This window comes from Gracilinanus agilis, chromosome 2 (assembly GCF_016433145.1).
Source record: "Gracilinanus agilis isolate LMUSP501 chromosome 2, AgileGrace, whole genome shotgun sequence".
NCBI lineage: Eukaryota > Metazoa > Chordata > Mammalia > Didelphimorphia > Didelphidae > Gracilinanus > Gracilinanus agilis.
Window position 1 is genome coordinate 33,010,838 of NC_058131.1, and position 11,713 is coordinate 33,022,550.

Consider the following 11,713-nt stretch of genomic DNA (forward strand, 5'->3'; position numbering starts at 1 on the left):
TAGCCAAGAACCGTATGGCGGACTCCCACAGCTTGCTGGGAAGTGTAGTTCCGACGGGCCGGTGGGCGGGCCTCGCGGGCTACTCAAGGCGCAGGTGCCAACGTGAGGGGAGTTGGAGTGGGGCAGAGGCGGCTGCTGCGGGACTCGGAATGGGAACCCCAGCCAAGGGAGTTGGTGTCGTGGAGCTTAGGCAGGTAGGTGACAGCGGGTCCGGGCTTCGGGCAGGGGGGCGCCCATCTGGGCCTCCGCCGAAGTCCCTCTGGGAGCTTCTCTTTGGGGCGGGAGGGAAGGCGTGACCCTCGGGATGGATACTAAGTAATCTCTCCTCCCGCCTCCAGCTGTGCGTCCTGGGCTTTGACCGCGGGAAAGAATGGGACTGGGGGCTGCAAGTATACGCTCTTCGCTCGTCTTCCCCTACCAGGCTAGCTTGGTACCTTCTCTGCAGCTTGAGGGCTTCACCCCTTGGAGTCCCGGCCCCTTTGGGCAAGCTAGGGGAGCCGGGGGCCCGCTTTCTCACTCCGTTCTCAGATGCATTAGATTAAGTATTAAGTATTATATTCGATTAAGTAGGACTGCGAAGGAAGCCAATTACGGAGAAATGTATTTATAAAACCACTTCTAAAGCCCAGCAAGTTTGCCCAAAGCAGTGGCTCCTCAGCTCCTCCGTTAGACTGTGAGCTCTTTGAGAGCAGGGGTTTGTTTTCCCTTTGCACCCCCAGCCCGCGGAACCTGGCCATCTAATCCAGTAAACTTTTAAGCATCTCCTGTCCACCTGGCACTATGCTAAGCTCTGAGGTGACGCGGGGGAGGAAGCAAGGAGGCTCCTGCCTTCTAGGAACGTCCGTTCTAATGGGAGAAACAAGATTAGAATAGATGAAAGGCAGTCTTAGAGGAGAAGGCATTAACAGCTGGGGCGGCCTGGCAAAAGCTTTCTCCAGAAAGGGGTATTTCGGCTAATTCTCAAAGAAAGGCAGGGAGTGTAGGAAGCCCAGATGCAGAGGGAACAGCCTGGATAAAAGTGTGGAGGTGGGAGATAGAACGCTGTAGATGTGAAATGGTAAATATGCCAATAGAAGACCAAAGAGGGAGTGGAGGGGAGAAATGTATAAAAAGACTGGAAAGATTATTGGGGGAGGGGAGGTCTGTTTGTGAAGAGCTTTATATGTCAAATTGGAGCTTATAGACTGATTGATGACTGCAACTCAACCTCACACAAATCCAATTTATGAGCAGGTGAAGGCATTACCTGTTGATGTCAGTGGCCCTCTTTGCAAACAAAGGACGAACAATAACAACAAGAATAGGGAACTAGTGGGCTCCATCGGGATGGGAGTCCTGGTCGGACTTAGGTTTTAGGAAAATTGTGTTAGTGGAAAATGGATTGGAATAAAGAAAGACTTGAAGCAATAATCCCAGGTATGAGTGGAGAAAGGGAAAAATATAAGCCATGCTGTAGAGGCAGAAAATAATGCATTAAAGATTGGCAATTCTTTATTTTTATTTTTACACATTTTAAAATGATTTATTTATTTTATATGTTTGTATTTACTTTAAGTTATTTGACCCTTACAACAACCTCATGTGGTAGCTACTGTCATCTCCCTTTATGCATCAGGGGCTAGGTTTGAAGGGAGGCCTTCTTGACTCCTAAGTCTGGATGGCCCCTAATTCAGTTTTTGGTTTTGTTTTGTTTTGTTTTTTTCCATTCTGAGAGTGAACTTTTGTAAGATGACACCAGCTAAAATAGTGCCTGGCAGGTAGGAATGGCTGGTATTTGCTTATTTGGAATGACTCTTGCTGGGAAGATCAGAGTGAGGTCCAGAGAGGCCAGGAGAGGTGCCCAGAGGGCACAGGTGAAATGGAGCCCATCATGTTCCTGATGCTTGGGGCCCCTGGGTCTGGGGTCACCCCCTGGCTCTGCCTCCTGCCACCACCTGTGCCTTGGAGAAGTCCTCAAGCCTCTCGTGACTTCTGTTTTCTCAGATGAGTGTTGTTTGTGGGCTCAAGTGTCTGTTGTGTGATGTGGGGAATGAAAGGTCTCAGGAGAGCTAAGTCTGGATCCTCTTGCTCTCCCCAGCCAGAGAACATGGGGAACTCCCCCCAGGCTTGGCCTCAGCAGGGACTGGTGGGAATTTACGATTCTAGCCCTGTGGTTGCTTTGTTTGGTGTTCATGGGAACGGGTACCCTCTGGGGGATTTTGTTTTGCCCTGTGGATGCCTTGGAGATAGCCTGTGACACTGGAATCAGACTTTCCCCCTCCTTAGCCCCAGTACCTTTGACCTTGCCCCCTACAGGGACGTTTCTCCCATCGGAGACAGGTACATGCTCCTCTGGGCAGCTGACATGTTCCCCTCCTAGCATCCTGTCAGGAGTGCTTTGTTTACTGATTTATGGAGCCCCAGATTCTGATAATGGGGAGACCTCCCAGCCATCTAGGCCAGCCCATACCTCAGAGGAATCAGACTGCACTGTGTCTCACAGGTGGCCCTCCACCCCCAGCTTGAAGCCCTCCAATGAGAAGGTCCCCCTGCCCCCCCAGCTCCCATGGCAGCTGTGGGAAGCTTCTCCCAGCATCAGCTCTACTTTCCCTCATTGCCAGGTTGTCCCTGGTTCTACCCCCAGAGGCAAATAGAGCAAGTTCCATGCTTTGTCCCCACCCTGATATTTGAAGGCTGTGACCTTGTCCCCGGCAGGCTTCTCTGCTTCAGGCTCTGCTTCCTCCCTTTCCCCTCCACATCCTGCCTGCCCTCCCCTGGGCTGGGCTCTCCAGTTTGCCAGGGTCATCCTTCCACCGCAGGTCCTGCACCTGAACTCGGTGCTCCTGATAGGATCTGATGAGGGCTGAAATGGAGTAGAAGGCTCCCCTCCTCATTCCTGGGAGCCTGGCCTCTGTAGCCCAGTCCCAGAGAAGCTGCTCCTGGAGTAGACGCTGGCACGCTCTAGCACCACACTTCACACATGTTGTACGTAGCACGTCAGTATGTGGACGAAATCACTTCTCTGACTAAAATTCCCCTTCAGAGAGTCTTACCCTTCCACGGCCCTCGGATCCCATCAGTAAGGGCTCTTCTTTCTCCCCCCTCCCCCCGGGGCCGGTGGCACCCCAACCATACCTTCCCAGCTTGGGAGAGTCTCGGCAGGTGGGCCAGTGGAGACTCGCAGAACCTGGTTCAGATCTCATCTGCCAGGATCACTGCCTGGGAGACCTTGAGCGAGTCCCTCGGCCACCCTGGCCTTCCGTTTTCTTGTCTGTAAAAGGAATCGCTGGAAAGAAATGTCCTCCAAGGTCTCCCCCAGCCCCAGCGTCCTGCCATCCTTCCTTAGATGATGGCCCCACGGGCCCAAGGCTCTCCGGCCAGAGGGTCTCAGACAGTTTTGGGGCTGTGGGCTTGACCTTCTGCCTCCTGTAGGGCTAGTTTGCTTCCTTTCCAGGCAGACAGCCTGGATAATGTCTTCCACAGGACTCACTGCTGCGCTATCATTAGAGGAAGCTACAGCTCGATTAGACCCAATGCTCCTCTTTCCTTTCTGCTTTGGATTGTCCCCGGCTGAGATGAATTTGAGAGTGGGATGTTTGCTGATGTGCAGCCTGGCCAGGAGCATTTTAACATCTAAAAGACATGCTCTAGTGTGACTGATCTTCCAGCCATGGAAACACCGTTTTCCCCATTTATCACACACTAATGTTTAAAAACAGGAGGTCTTAATTGAAGTTCACGGGCAGGTAAACGACAGTTCGGTCTGTCTCTCTGTGATCTCATCTGGGGTTTTCTTGGCAAAGATACTGGAGAGATGTGCCATTTCTTCTCCAGGTCATTTGACAGATGAGGAAACAGAGGCCAGCTGAGTCAAATGACTGGCCCAGGGTCACACAGCTAGAAAGTGTCCGAGGCTGGATTTTCTGGTTCTAAACCTGGTGCCAAAGACAACTGAAGTGAACTGGAGAGGAGCCGCTTTGTAAAGCTGGTCTTCTCCCGGAGCTCTGCTGTTTCGTGAAAGCCAAAGCATAGCTGAAGCTGTTTGGGATTGAATAAAGGAGTGGACGGTCAGGCTTGGGCGTTACTCTGTGGATTTTGCAGATCGTGGAGGCTGGATTCCGTTAAGGAGACCTGAGCTCAGGGGGCTGGATGAGAGGCTATGGCAGTTGTTTGGGTGAGGGGCTGGTATCATGAGCCAGCCACAGCCGCCCAAGGAAGGACAATGCACAGAGGTTCTCGGAGCCCTTCGCGTCCACGCTGCTCCTCTTTGTGGCTTGTCTGTCCCAGCAAAAGGAGGGAAGGAGGCAGCCTGGCTCTCCTTCCTGTGGGCACCTGCCTCAGCCATGTGGTAACCTGGGGATGGACCGTGGGCACGCCATGAGGGAGGGCTGGGCAGAGACAGGAGCTTTGTCTGCTTGGCAGCTGCCGTGGGTTATAACTGACCCGAGGAGGCCAGCCACTGGGAAGGAGCAGATACAGGACTGGTTAGCCCCGCCGTCCCGTCCTCTGGCCAGTCACCCCTCGGAGGGATCCCATCGCCTGCTGCGGCTCACGATCCCCCCTGTTCTAGACCATTGTTCCAGAAGGTAACGGGAGTTTGCTTTTTATTGCAGGATAAAACACAGTAGTCCCAGCCACGACCTAAGACTTGGCTTAGTCCATGAGAACCGCCGTGATCACAGCCTGGTTTTGTGGAACCTTTCTCATATGTGGAAGCTCAGTGTGATGTTCGTGCTGGCAGAACTGAATCGACAGGTCATTTGAAGGTCTGAGGTCTGGCTACCTGATCCTGGGAGTGGTTCAGTCCTTGTGATGTAGAAGTTTTAGCAAATCCAAGTCACCCAAATCAGGGCATCAGTTGAAGGTTCCAAGAGCAAACCAACTCCCAGAGCTATGGCTGAATGGGAAGCATGAGGTGACCAGCTTGTGATTTCTTAGGAGTCCCGTTTTTTCAGCCTCAGTGACCCCTGAGAAGACAGGAGCCTTGATTTTCCCACTCTCATCCGTGGCTTCTTCATTTCTGGCCATGTCATACTGAGTTCTCCAGGCTCCCCTAAAGGAATTCTGTTGAGACATGAACAAAGGAGCTTGCCACCCCCAAAATGGGGAAGAGAAAGAAGATGGACAGGTAAGTGCTCTTCCCTGGGGGCCAGAGTATTCGAGAATATGATTTTTTTTGAGAATATGATTTTTGATACAAACGGAAGATAAAACATCTACTGCCTACAGGGAAATTCAAGTCTTCTAACTCTCATTTACATTTACCATTTAAACCCTTCTCCTGCCTAGGAAGCTCTTCCTTTTTGAGGAATTTACTCTAGAGCCAAGTTTAATTCATCAGACTCTTAGTAAGCATCTAATTTGTGTAGATGACTGTGCTAAGTATTGGGGACAAAATAAAATTTAGGCAAGACTTAATCCCTGACATCCTAAAATTTAAAGTCTAGTTTTCTATTCCTACAGCTTCACTCCTACATATTTTTGGGGGGTGAGAAATCTGAAACAGATCCGTTTGTCCCCTGTTGTTTTAGCTGCCATATCTCTATGAAACACCTCTCTGAGTTTGTTTTTTGAAACCTCTTAATTCTCTTGCATCTCTTTGATTGAGACCATCAGCCACTTTCTTGCTCAGTCTTGCTTTAAAATATTCCAGTGTTTCTGGTTACAGTAGCCAGTCCTTGGATGAAGCTGTCTCTGTTGCTCCATTTATTTAGTTAGCTTTTCTGTAGCAGGATAAGTGTTTTGCTCCAAGGATTCCTGGTTAAGTCTTTGCAATATTGGTTGAGTTAAACTAAATAACAGATAAAAATGATTGCTAAAACGAGGCCTAGAAAAATATAGAAACGACAGGGAATTGGTCATAGTGTGTTTCCTCATCCATAAAACAAAGGCATTGAAGCAGATAACCTTGGAAATTCCTTTTGGTTCTGTATCTATGAAGTTATTATTTTCTGCCCAGAAACCAAGAGATAGAAGAAGAACAAAAAACAGCCCCTGCTTGTGAGGGCTTAGGGAAAGCTCACATGGTCTGAACATAGAGGCCAGCTAGATAGCTTAGTAGATTGAGAGCCAGGCCTAGAGATGGGAGGTCCTGGGTTCAAATCTGGCCTTAGACACTTCCTAGGCGTGGGACCCTGGGCAAGTCACTTGACCACCATTGCCTAGCCCTTACTACTCTTCTGCCTTGGAACCAGGACCCAGTATTGATTCTAACATGGAAGGTAAGGGTTTAAATAAATAACTAGGCAGTGACCTGGATGAGGGAAGGAATAGTCATGCTGTACCATGATCTGGTCAGGCTGTGGCCAGAGGATCTTCTAGATGCCAGGTTTTAGGAAACGTTGATGGACTGGAGTGTGTCCAGAGGAGGGTGATCAGGACTGTCATGTAGCCATTGGTCAAAGAAATCAGGGACATTTAATCTACAAAAGAGAAAGCTTAAGAGGCAGGAAGAAGTGGTGAGGGCAGACAGCATAGCAGCTCTCAGAACTTAAAAGGCTGTGAAGACGAAGAGAAACCCACCTCATCTTGCTTGGTCCTGGAAGGCAGAACTCGGGATGGTGGGGGGAAGTTAGAGAGGTAGATTTTCGTCTAAAAGAAGGAAAACTTCCTACCAGAGTTCTCTTAAAGCTGACTGGGGAGCCTCAGAGAGAGTGAGCTTCTCATCCCTGCACAACTTCAGATAGAAACTGGACACTCAGGCAGGCAGGAAACATTAATTCATTGCATGCTATGTGCCAGACCCTGTGCTAAGCTCTAGGAATACAAAAAGAGGTAAAAGAGAGTCTCTGCCCTCAAGGAGCTCCCAGGATAACTGGGGAGACAATGAGCTAAGTAAAAGATAAATAGGAATGACAGAGAGAAGGCCCCGATCAAGAGCACTTGGGGAAGACTTCCTATAGAAGATGGGGTATTAGTTGGGACTTAAAAGAAGCCAGTGGGCAGAGAGGAGAACAAAGAGGATGTGCAGGTGTGGGGGACAGCCAGGGAGCTGAATGTCACCATAGCACAGTGTGCTTGTTGCAGTCGAGACACACTGAGTCACTTGTGGCATTAAACTGGGCATCATTTAAATCAGCACTCAGACAGAGGAGGGGCCCTCGAGCCGAGGAAACCCATTCCTCTCTCCTTTTTCCTTTAGGTGATGAGAGCTTCCAGCGAGTCCTCTCTGCAAATTGATGAGCAAGACAGCTTCCTTCCAGCCATCAGATGTGTTCCTGTGGGTGTCTCTCCCTGGGCTACTTCTGACCTTTTGTAGCACCCAATGAAGTCTTTTATAGCCTTTATCCCTGACCTCTCCCAGCTACCTCTTTCCATCACACAGGCTTTGAAGTTCCCATTGGCCTTCAGACTGGGCCTTATCCATCAGGAAGACTGGCTTCTGTCCCCAAAATCAAGGGGCACTTTGGGAAAAAAAAGTTCTTTTGATTTGTAGCATGCGGCCCTCTGCTGTGTTGCTGACTCTGGAAGTTTTGATAGAGAAGCAGAGTAGCCCCCCCTTCAGATAAGAGCCCTCAGACAGCCTCCTTCCCTGCCATAGCCCTGAGGCCATGATCTTGAAGGCAGTGGGCCTGTGTTCAAACCCTGCCCCTGCCCACTAGCCTTTCTAAGCAGCTGCTTCCTTACCTGTAAAACGAGAATGAGACTTGGCTCCCTGCCTCGTGAGGAAAGCAGCTTGTCTGCCCTCACGTGCCCTCTAAGTAGGAAGGATCATCAAAGGATCCTGATCCCAAGTAAAGGCGCCCCCTTGTCCCAGCAAGAGTTTTCTCAAAGGGCAGCTGGGGCCTCGGTGTGTAGAAAGCCAGGTCCAGAGACAGAGGTCCTGGCTTCAAATGTGGCCTCTGACGCTTCCTAGCTGGGTGACCCTGGGCAAGTCACTTAACCCCCATTGCTTAACTCTTACTGCTCTTCTGCCTTAGAACCAATATACAGTTTCAATTCTAAAACAGAAGGTGAGGGTTTAAAAAAAAAGAATCAGAGAGCAAGAAAGGAGGAAGGGTCAGATCATTTAAATAAGACTTTGGTTAGAAAACCTGGGGTTGGGGTTGTCGCTGCTGTAGTTTAAACTCAGTCCAAAGTGTAAACGACCCTCTGGGGCTCCTCGGAACGAGGGGTCTTCGGGTGATTGCATCGTCCTTCCGAGGGGCCGCGGGAAGCGGGCACTTCCATAAGGAAACTTCAGGCAGACGTCGCTGGGGTGGGAGCCGTGATCCACCCTGACACTAACGCTCTGTGCTCCTGCAGATCTCAGCCCTGAAGTACCAGACCGTCCTCCAGGCTCTGACCATGGAGGACAGTGGATTGGAGCCGGCCGGTAGGTCTTCATGCCAGCGCCAGGCAGACGTCATGGTCTCTTTCAGGATGAGGGCGGCCTGAGTCGGGCTCCAAAGATCTGTTCCCAGCAAATTGTGCTCCCTTCCGGGTATTTTATAGGCTTTACTTTGTTCACTGAAAATGATAATGACCCCTGGGCTAGTGAGTCAATACTGGGCTCTGCCCCTGCTTTCTTAGATTATTTTGAGCAAATTATCTAATTTCTGTATCTACTTCTCAATTTCCGAAATAGGAATAATAATGTTTGCCTTCCATAGCATGAAGACTGTTGAGTGGAGCAGATATAATGTCTCCAAAAGCCCTTTGGAAAAAAGGTTTAGGGAGCAGCTAGGTGGCTTGCCAGGCCTGGAGATGGGAGGTCCTGGAGTCAGATCTGGCCTCACAGAGACTTCCTAGCTGTGTGACTCTAGGCAAGTCACTTAACCCGCATTGTCTAACCCTTACCCATACCCCTCTTTTGCCTTGGAACCAATACACAGTAAGATAAAAAAAAAAATAGCAAGTTAGTCTGACACATGAAGCCAGGCTACTCTTTGTAAGTGTTGCTTCCTTTCCCAGATGTTCCCTGACCCGCCCTTTTTTTTTTTTTAAACCCTTAACTTCGGTGTATTGTCTCATAGGTGGAAGAGCGGTAAGGGTGGGCAATGGGGGGGTCAAGTGACTTGCCCAGGGTCACACAGCTGGGAAGTGTCTGAGGCCAGATTTGAACCTAGGACCTCCTGTCTCTAGGCCTGGCTCTCAACCCACTGAGCTACCCAGCTGCCCCCCTGACCTGCCCTTTTAATAGCATATTCTAGCATTTTTTAAAGAATTAAAAATAAGGCTCATTGGTCCATAGTTGATAGACTCCATTCTCTTTTTAAAAAACAATTAGGGATGTGAGCCTTCTCTAGGCCTATTTTCTTTCCTCCACAACCTTTCTTTTTAAAAATATTTTTGCTGCTTTTTGCTCCCCCACCCCTCCCATGTCATGATCATTTTCTGGTAACCATATCTCTACTATAGAATCCTCCTTTGTGACAAAGAGAAGCCTTTAAGAGGAGAAAAGGATATTTCATCATTAGGTCTCTGGATGCAAGATTTTCATTATATTTAACTGATGATGTTTTTCCTTTACGTTATTTTTTTTTTAATTTTTTTAAACCCTTAACTTCTCTGTATTGACTCCTAGGTGGAAGAGTAGTAAGGGTGGGCAATGGGGGTCAAGTGACTTGCCCAGGGTCACACAGCTGGGAAGTGTCTGAGGCCAGACTTGAACCCAGGACCTCCCATCTCTAGGGCTGACTCTCAATCCACTGAGCTACCCAGCTGCTCCCTACATTATTTTTTTAAAACCCAGATTTGAACCTAGGACCTCCTGCTTCTAGGCCCAGCTCTCAATCCACTGAGCCACCTGGTTGCCCCCTTTTCTTTACATTATTGCTCTGTGATATTTCAGAGAAGACTGATAATGGTTCAGCACCATCCCTTTGAAATTATTTCTTTACAATCTCAATCTTGAGATATTTCTGGCTTTCTTTGTAAAATTTTGCCTTTGAGACCCTTCCTATCCTTTTCTTGGACCCTGTAAAATCCTTTTTAGCCTCCAAGGATGTAGTTCCTCTGAACCAAGAAACACAGGTTCATGGGGGGCACCTAGGCGCTCTTTTACAATCTCCTTCTTTATTTGGAGAATCACTTCTGTTAGCTCTCTTTGGCCCTTTCCCTTTCCGTCCAAAGATCATTCTTTTTGCCAAAGAAAGAAAAACCAAAACAGCAATTAAATCTTTGCCTTCTCTGTTATGGTGCTCATGGCCCAGTGTGACCTGATTGGTGAGCCTCCTTCTGCTTTGCCTCTCCTTTCTTCATTTTCCCGAGGCTTTCGAGGGCCAGGCCACATTTTGGAATCCATCCTTTGCTCTCTGCCCTTGCTCCCAAGTTCTGTGCACGTCATCTTAATGAGCAGGCATTTAATAATTGCCTTCTGTGTGTTAGCCCCTGTTCAAGGTCTTGGGGACTTAAAAGACAAAATGGGATGTCCTTCTCCTCAGAAAACGTGCGGGAGGGAGACTGGGGATGGGTTCTTATTCTTGGCAGTGATGGAGATCACACCTGGAGAAGTGGATTGTTGCCTCCATTCTAGTCACAACTTGGGAAACCTGGGGGTGCATCAAGAGAAAGGAGGCTTCTCCTGTGTGAATGCTGCCGCCCTGAAAGACAGGAGGATAGGAGGGGGTTCGCTGATCATTTTTTACTCTCCCGAACGGTCTGCTCAGCACCAATTTAGTTTCTTAAAATCTAAATGTAGGTTAGTAAATCCTGTGTGCTTCGCTTTTGGTCTTTTCAGACACCATCCCCTTGTTCTTGAGATATTCTTGATGTTCCCTGCAGAATCTTAGTCTGGGAGACCCTAACTGGCCTTTCCCCGAACCCCTTAAATTCCTTGTTGCTCGTCAGGCTTGCCTGCTTTCCTTTCCTTCCTGTTCCCTCCAAAGCTCCCCTTTCCATCCCATCAGCCATGTTCTCCCTTGAGTGGGAGTGAATGCAGCATAAGTTTCCCACTCACTGGTTCTTTCTTCACCTGTTCAGGGATGAAGTTATCATTAAGGTAACTGAGGAAGCAGGAGGCCTGTCCGTCCCTCGTGGCAGAGAGGGCGCTCTAGGAGACGCCCGAGCAGGCGAGGCCTCCAGCACTCGGGTACTGTGCGTCTGCCAGGGTTCTCTTGCCTTCCTCCGACCAGGTGGTCCGCAGTGCGTCCTCGCCTGCATCTGCTCCTTTTCTGCCTCTCTTGATGTGCTGTGGTTTTTCTTCCCCCCTGAAATGCTGGGGGCTCACAGGCGGCTCGAAGGTGCCCAAAGGTTCGCCAACGCTGGTCTATACCTAGTTTCTGCCATATTGTTTTCCTGTTTTTTCCCGCCGGGTTACACAAGTCTTGGCAGGCAAAACATGTTTCCATAGTGTTCATTTTTGTAAGAGAATAATCCTATAAAACCCAAATCCCCAAATAAAAACCCAAAAACCAAAGTGAAAAATAATTTGCTTTCCTCCATATTCCAATTCCAGTAGTTCTTTCTCTGGAGGTAGATGGTATTCTTTGTCCCAAGTCCCTCAGAATTGTTCTGGATTGTTGTGTTGCTGAGAGTAGCTAAATCTTCCACAATATTCCTGTTCCTGTAAACAGTGTTTTTCCTGGTTCTGTTTATTTCCCTCTGACTCAGTCCATGAAAGTCTGTCCAGCTCTTCCTGTTCCCCAATCCTTAGAGCCCAAGAGTATTCCATCACCTTCATAGACCGCAGTTTGTTCAGCCATTCTTGTGGATCCGGCCCTGAGGCTCTCCCCAGACAAGGCACATGCTTCCTTCCAGGCCCTGTCTTGAGCCCTCTCCCCCCTCCCCTCTCCCCCTGTCCCCCTGTCCCCCT

At 49.2% G+C, this 11,713-nt stretch overlaps 1 protein-coding gene across 1 annotated transcript in view; it reads left to right on the top strand.

Annotated features, from left to right (window-relative positions):
* Nucleotides 1–48: 48 nt before the first annotated feature.
* The window catches only part of ELMOD3 (ELMO domain containing 3), a 15,156-nt gene continuing 3,491 nt past the window's right edge, over nt 49–11,713 (top strand). The window contains exons 1-6 of the mRNA XM_044659312.1: nt 49–194; nt 4,593–5,107; nt 7,121–7,198; nt 8,224–8,349; nt 10,684–10,744; nt 11,034–11,141. Of these exons, the coding sequence (XP_044515247.1) occupies nt 5,054–5,107; nt 7,121–7,198; nt 8,224–8,349; nt 10,684–10,744; nt 11,034–11,141 (427 nt within the window). The 5' untranslated portion in view covers nt 49–194; nt 4,593–5,053. The remainder of the gene's footprint in view (nt 195–4,592; nt 5,108–7,120; nt 7,199–8,223; nt 8,350–10,683; nt 10,745–11,033; nt 11,142–11,713) is intronic.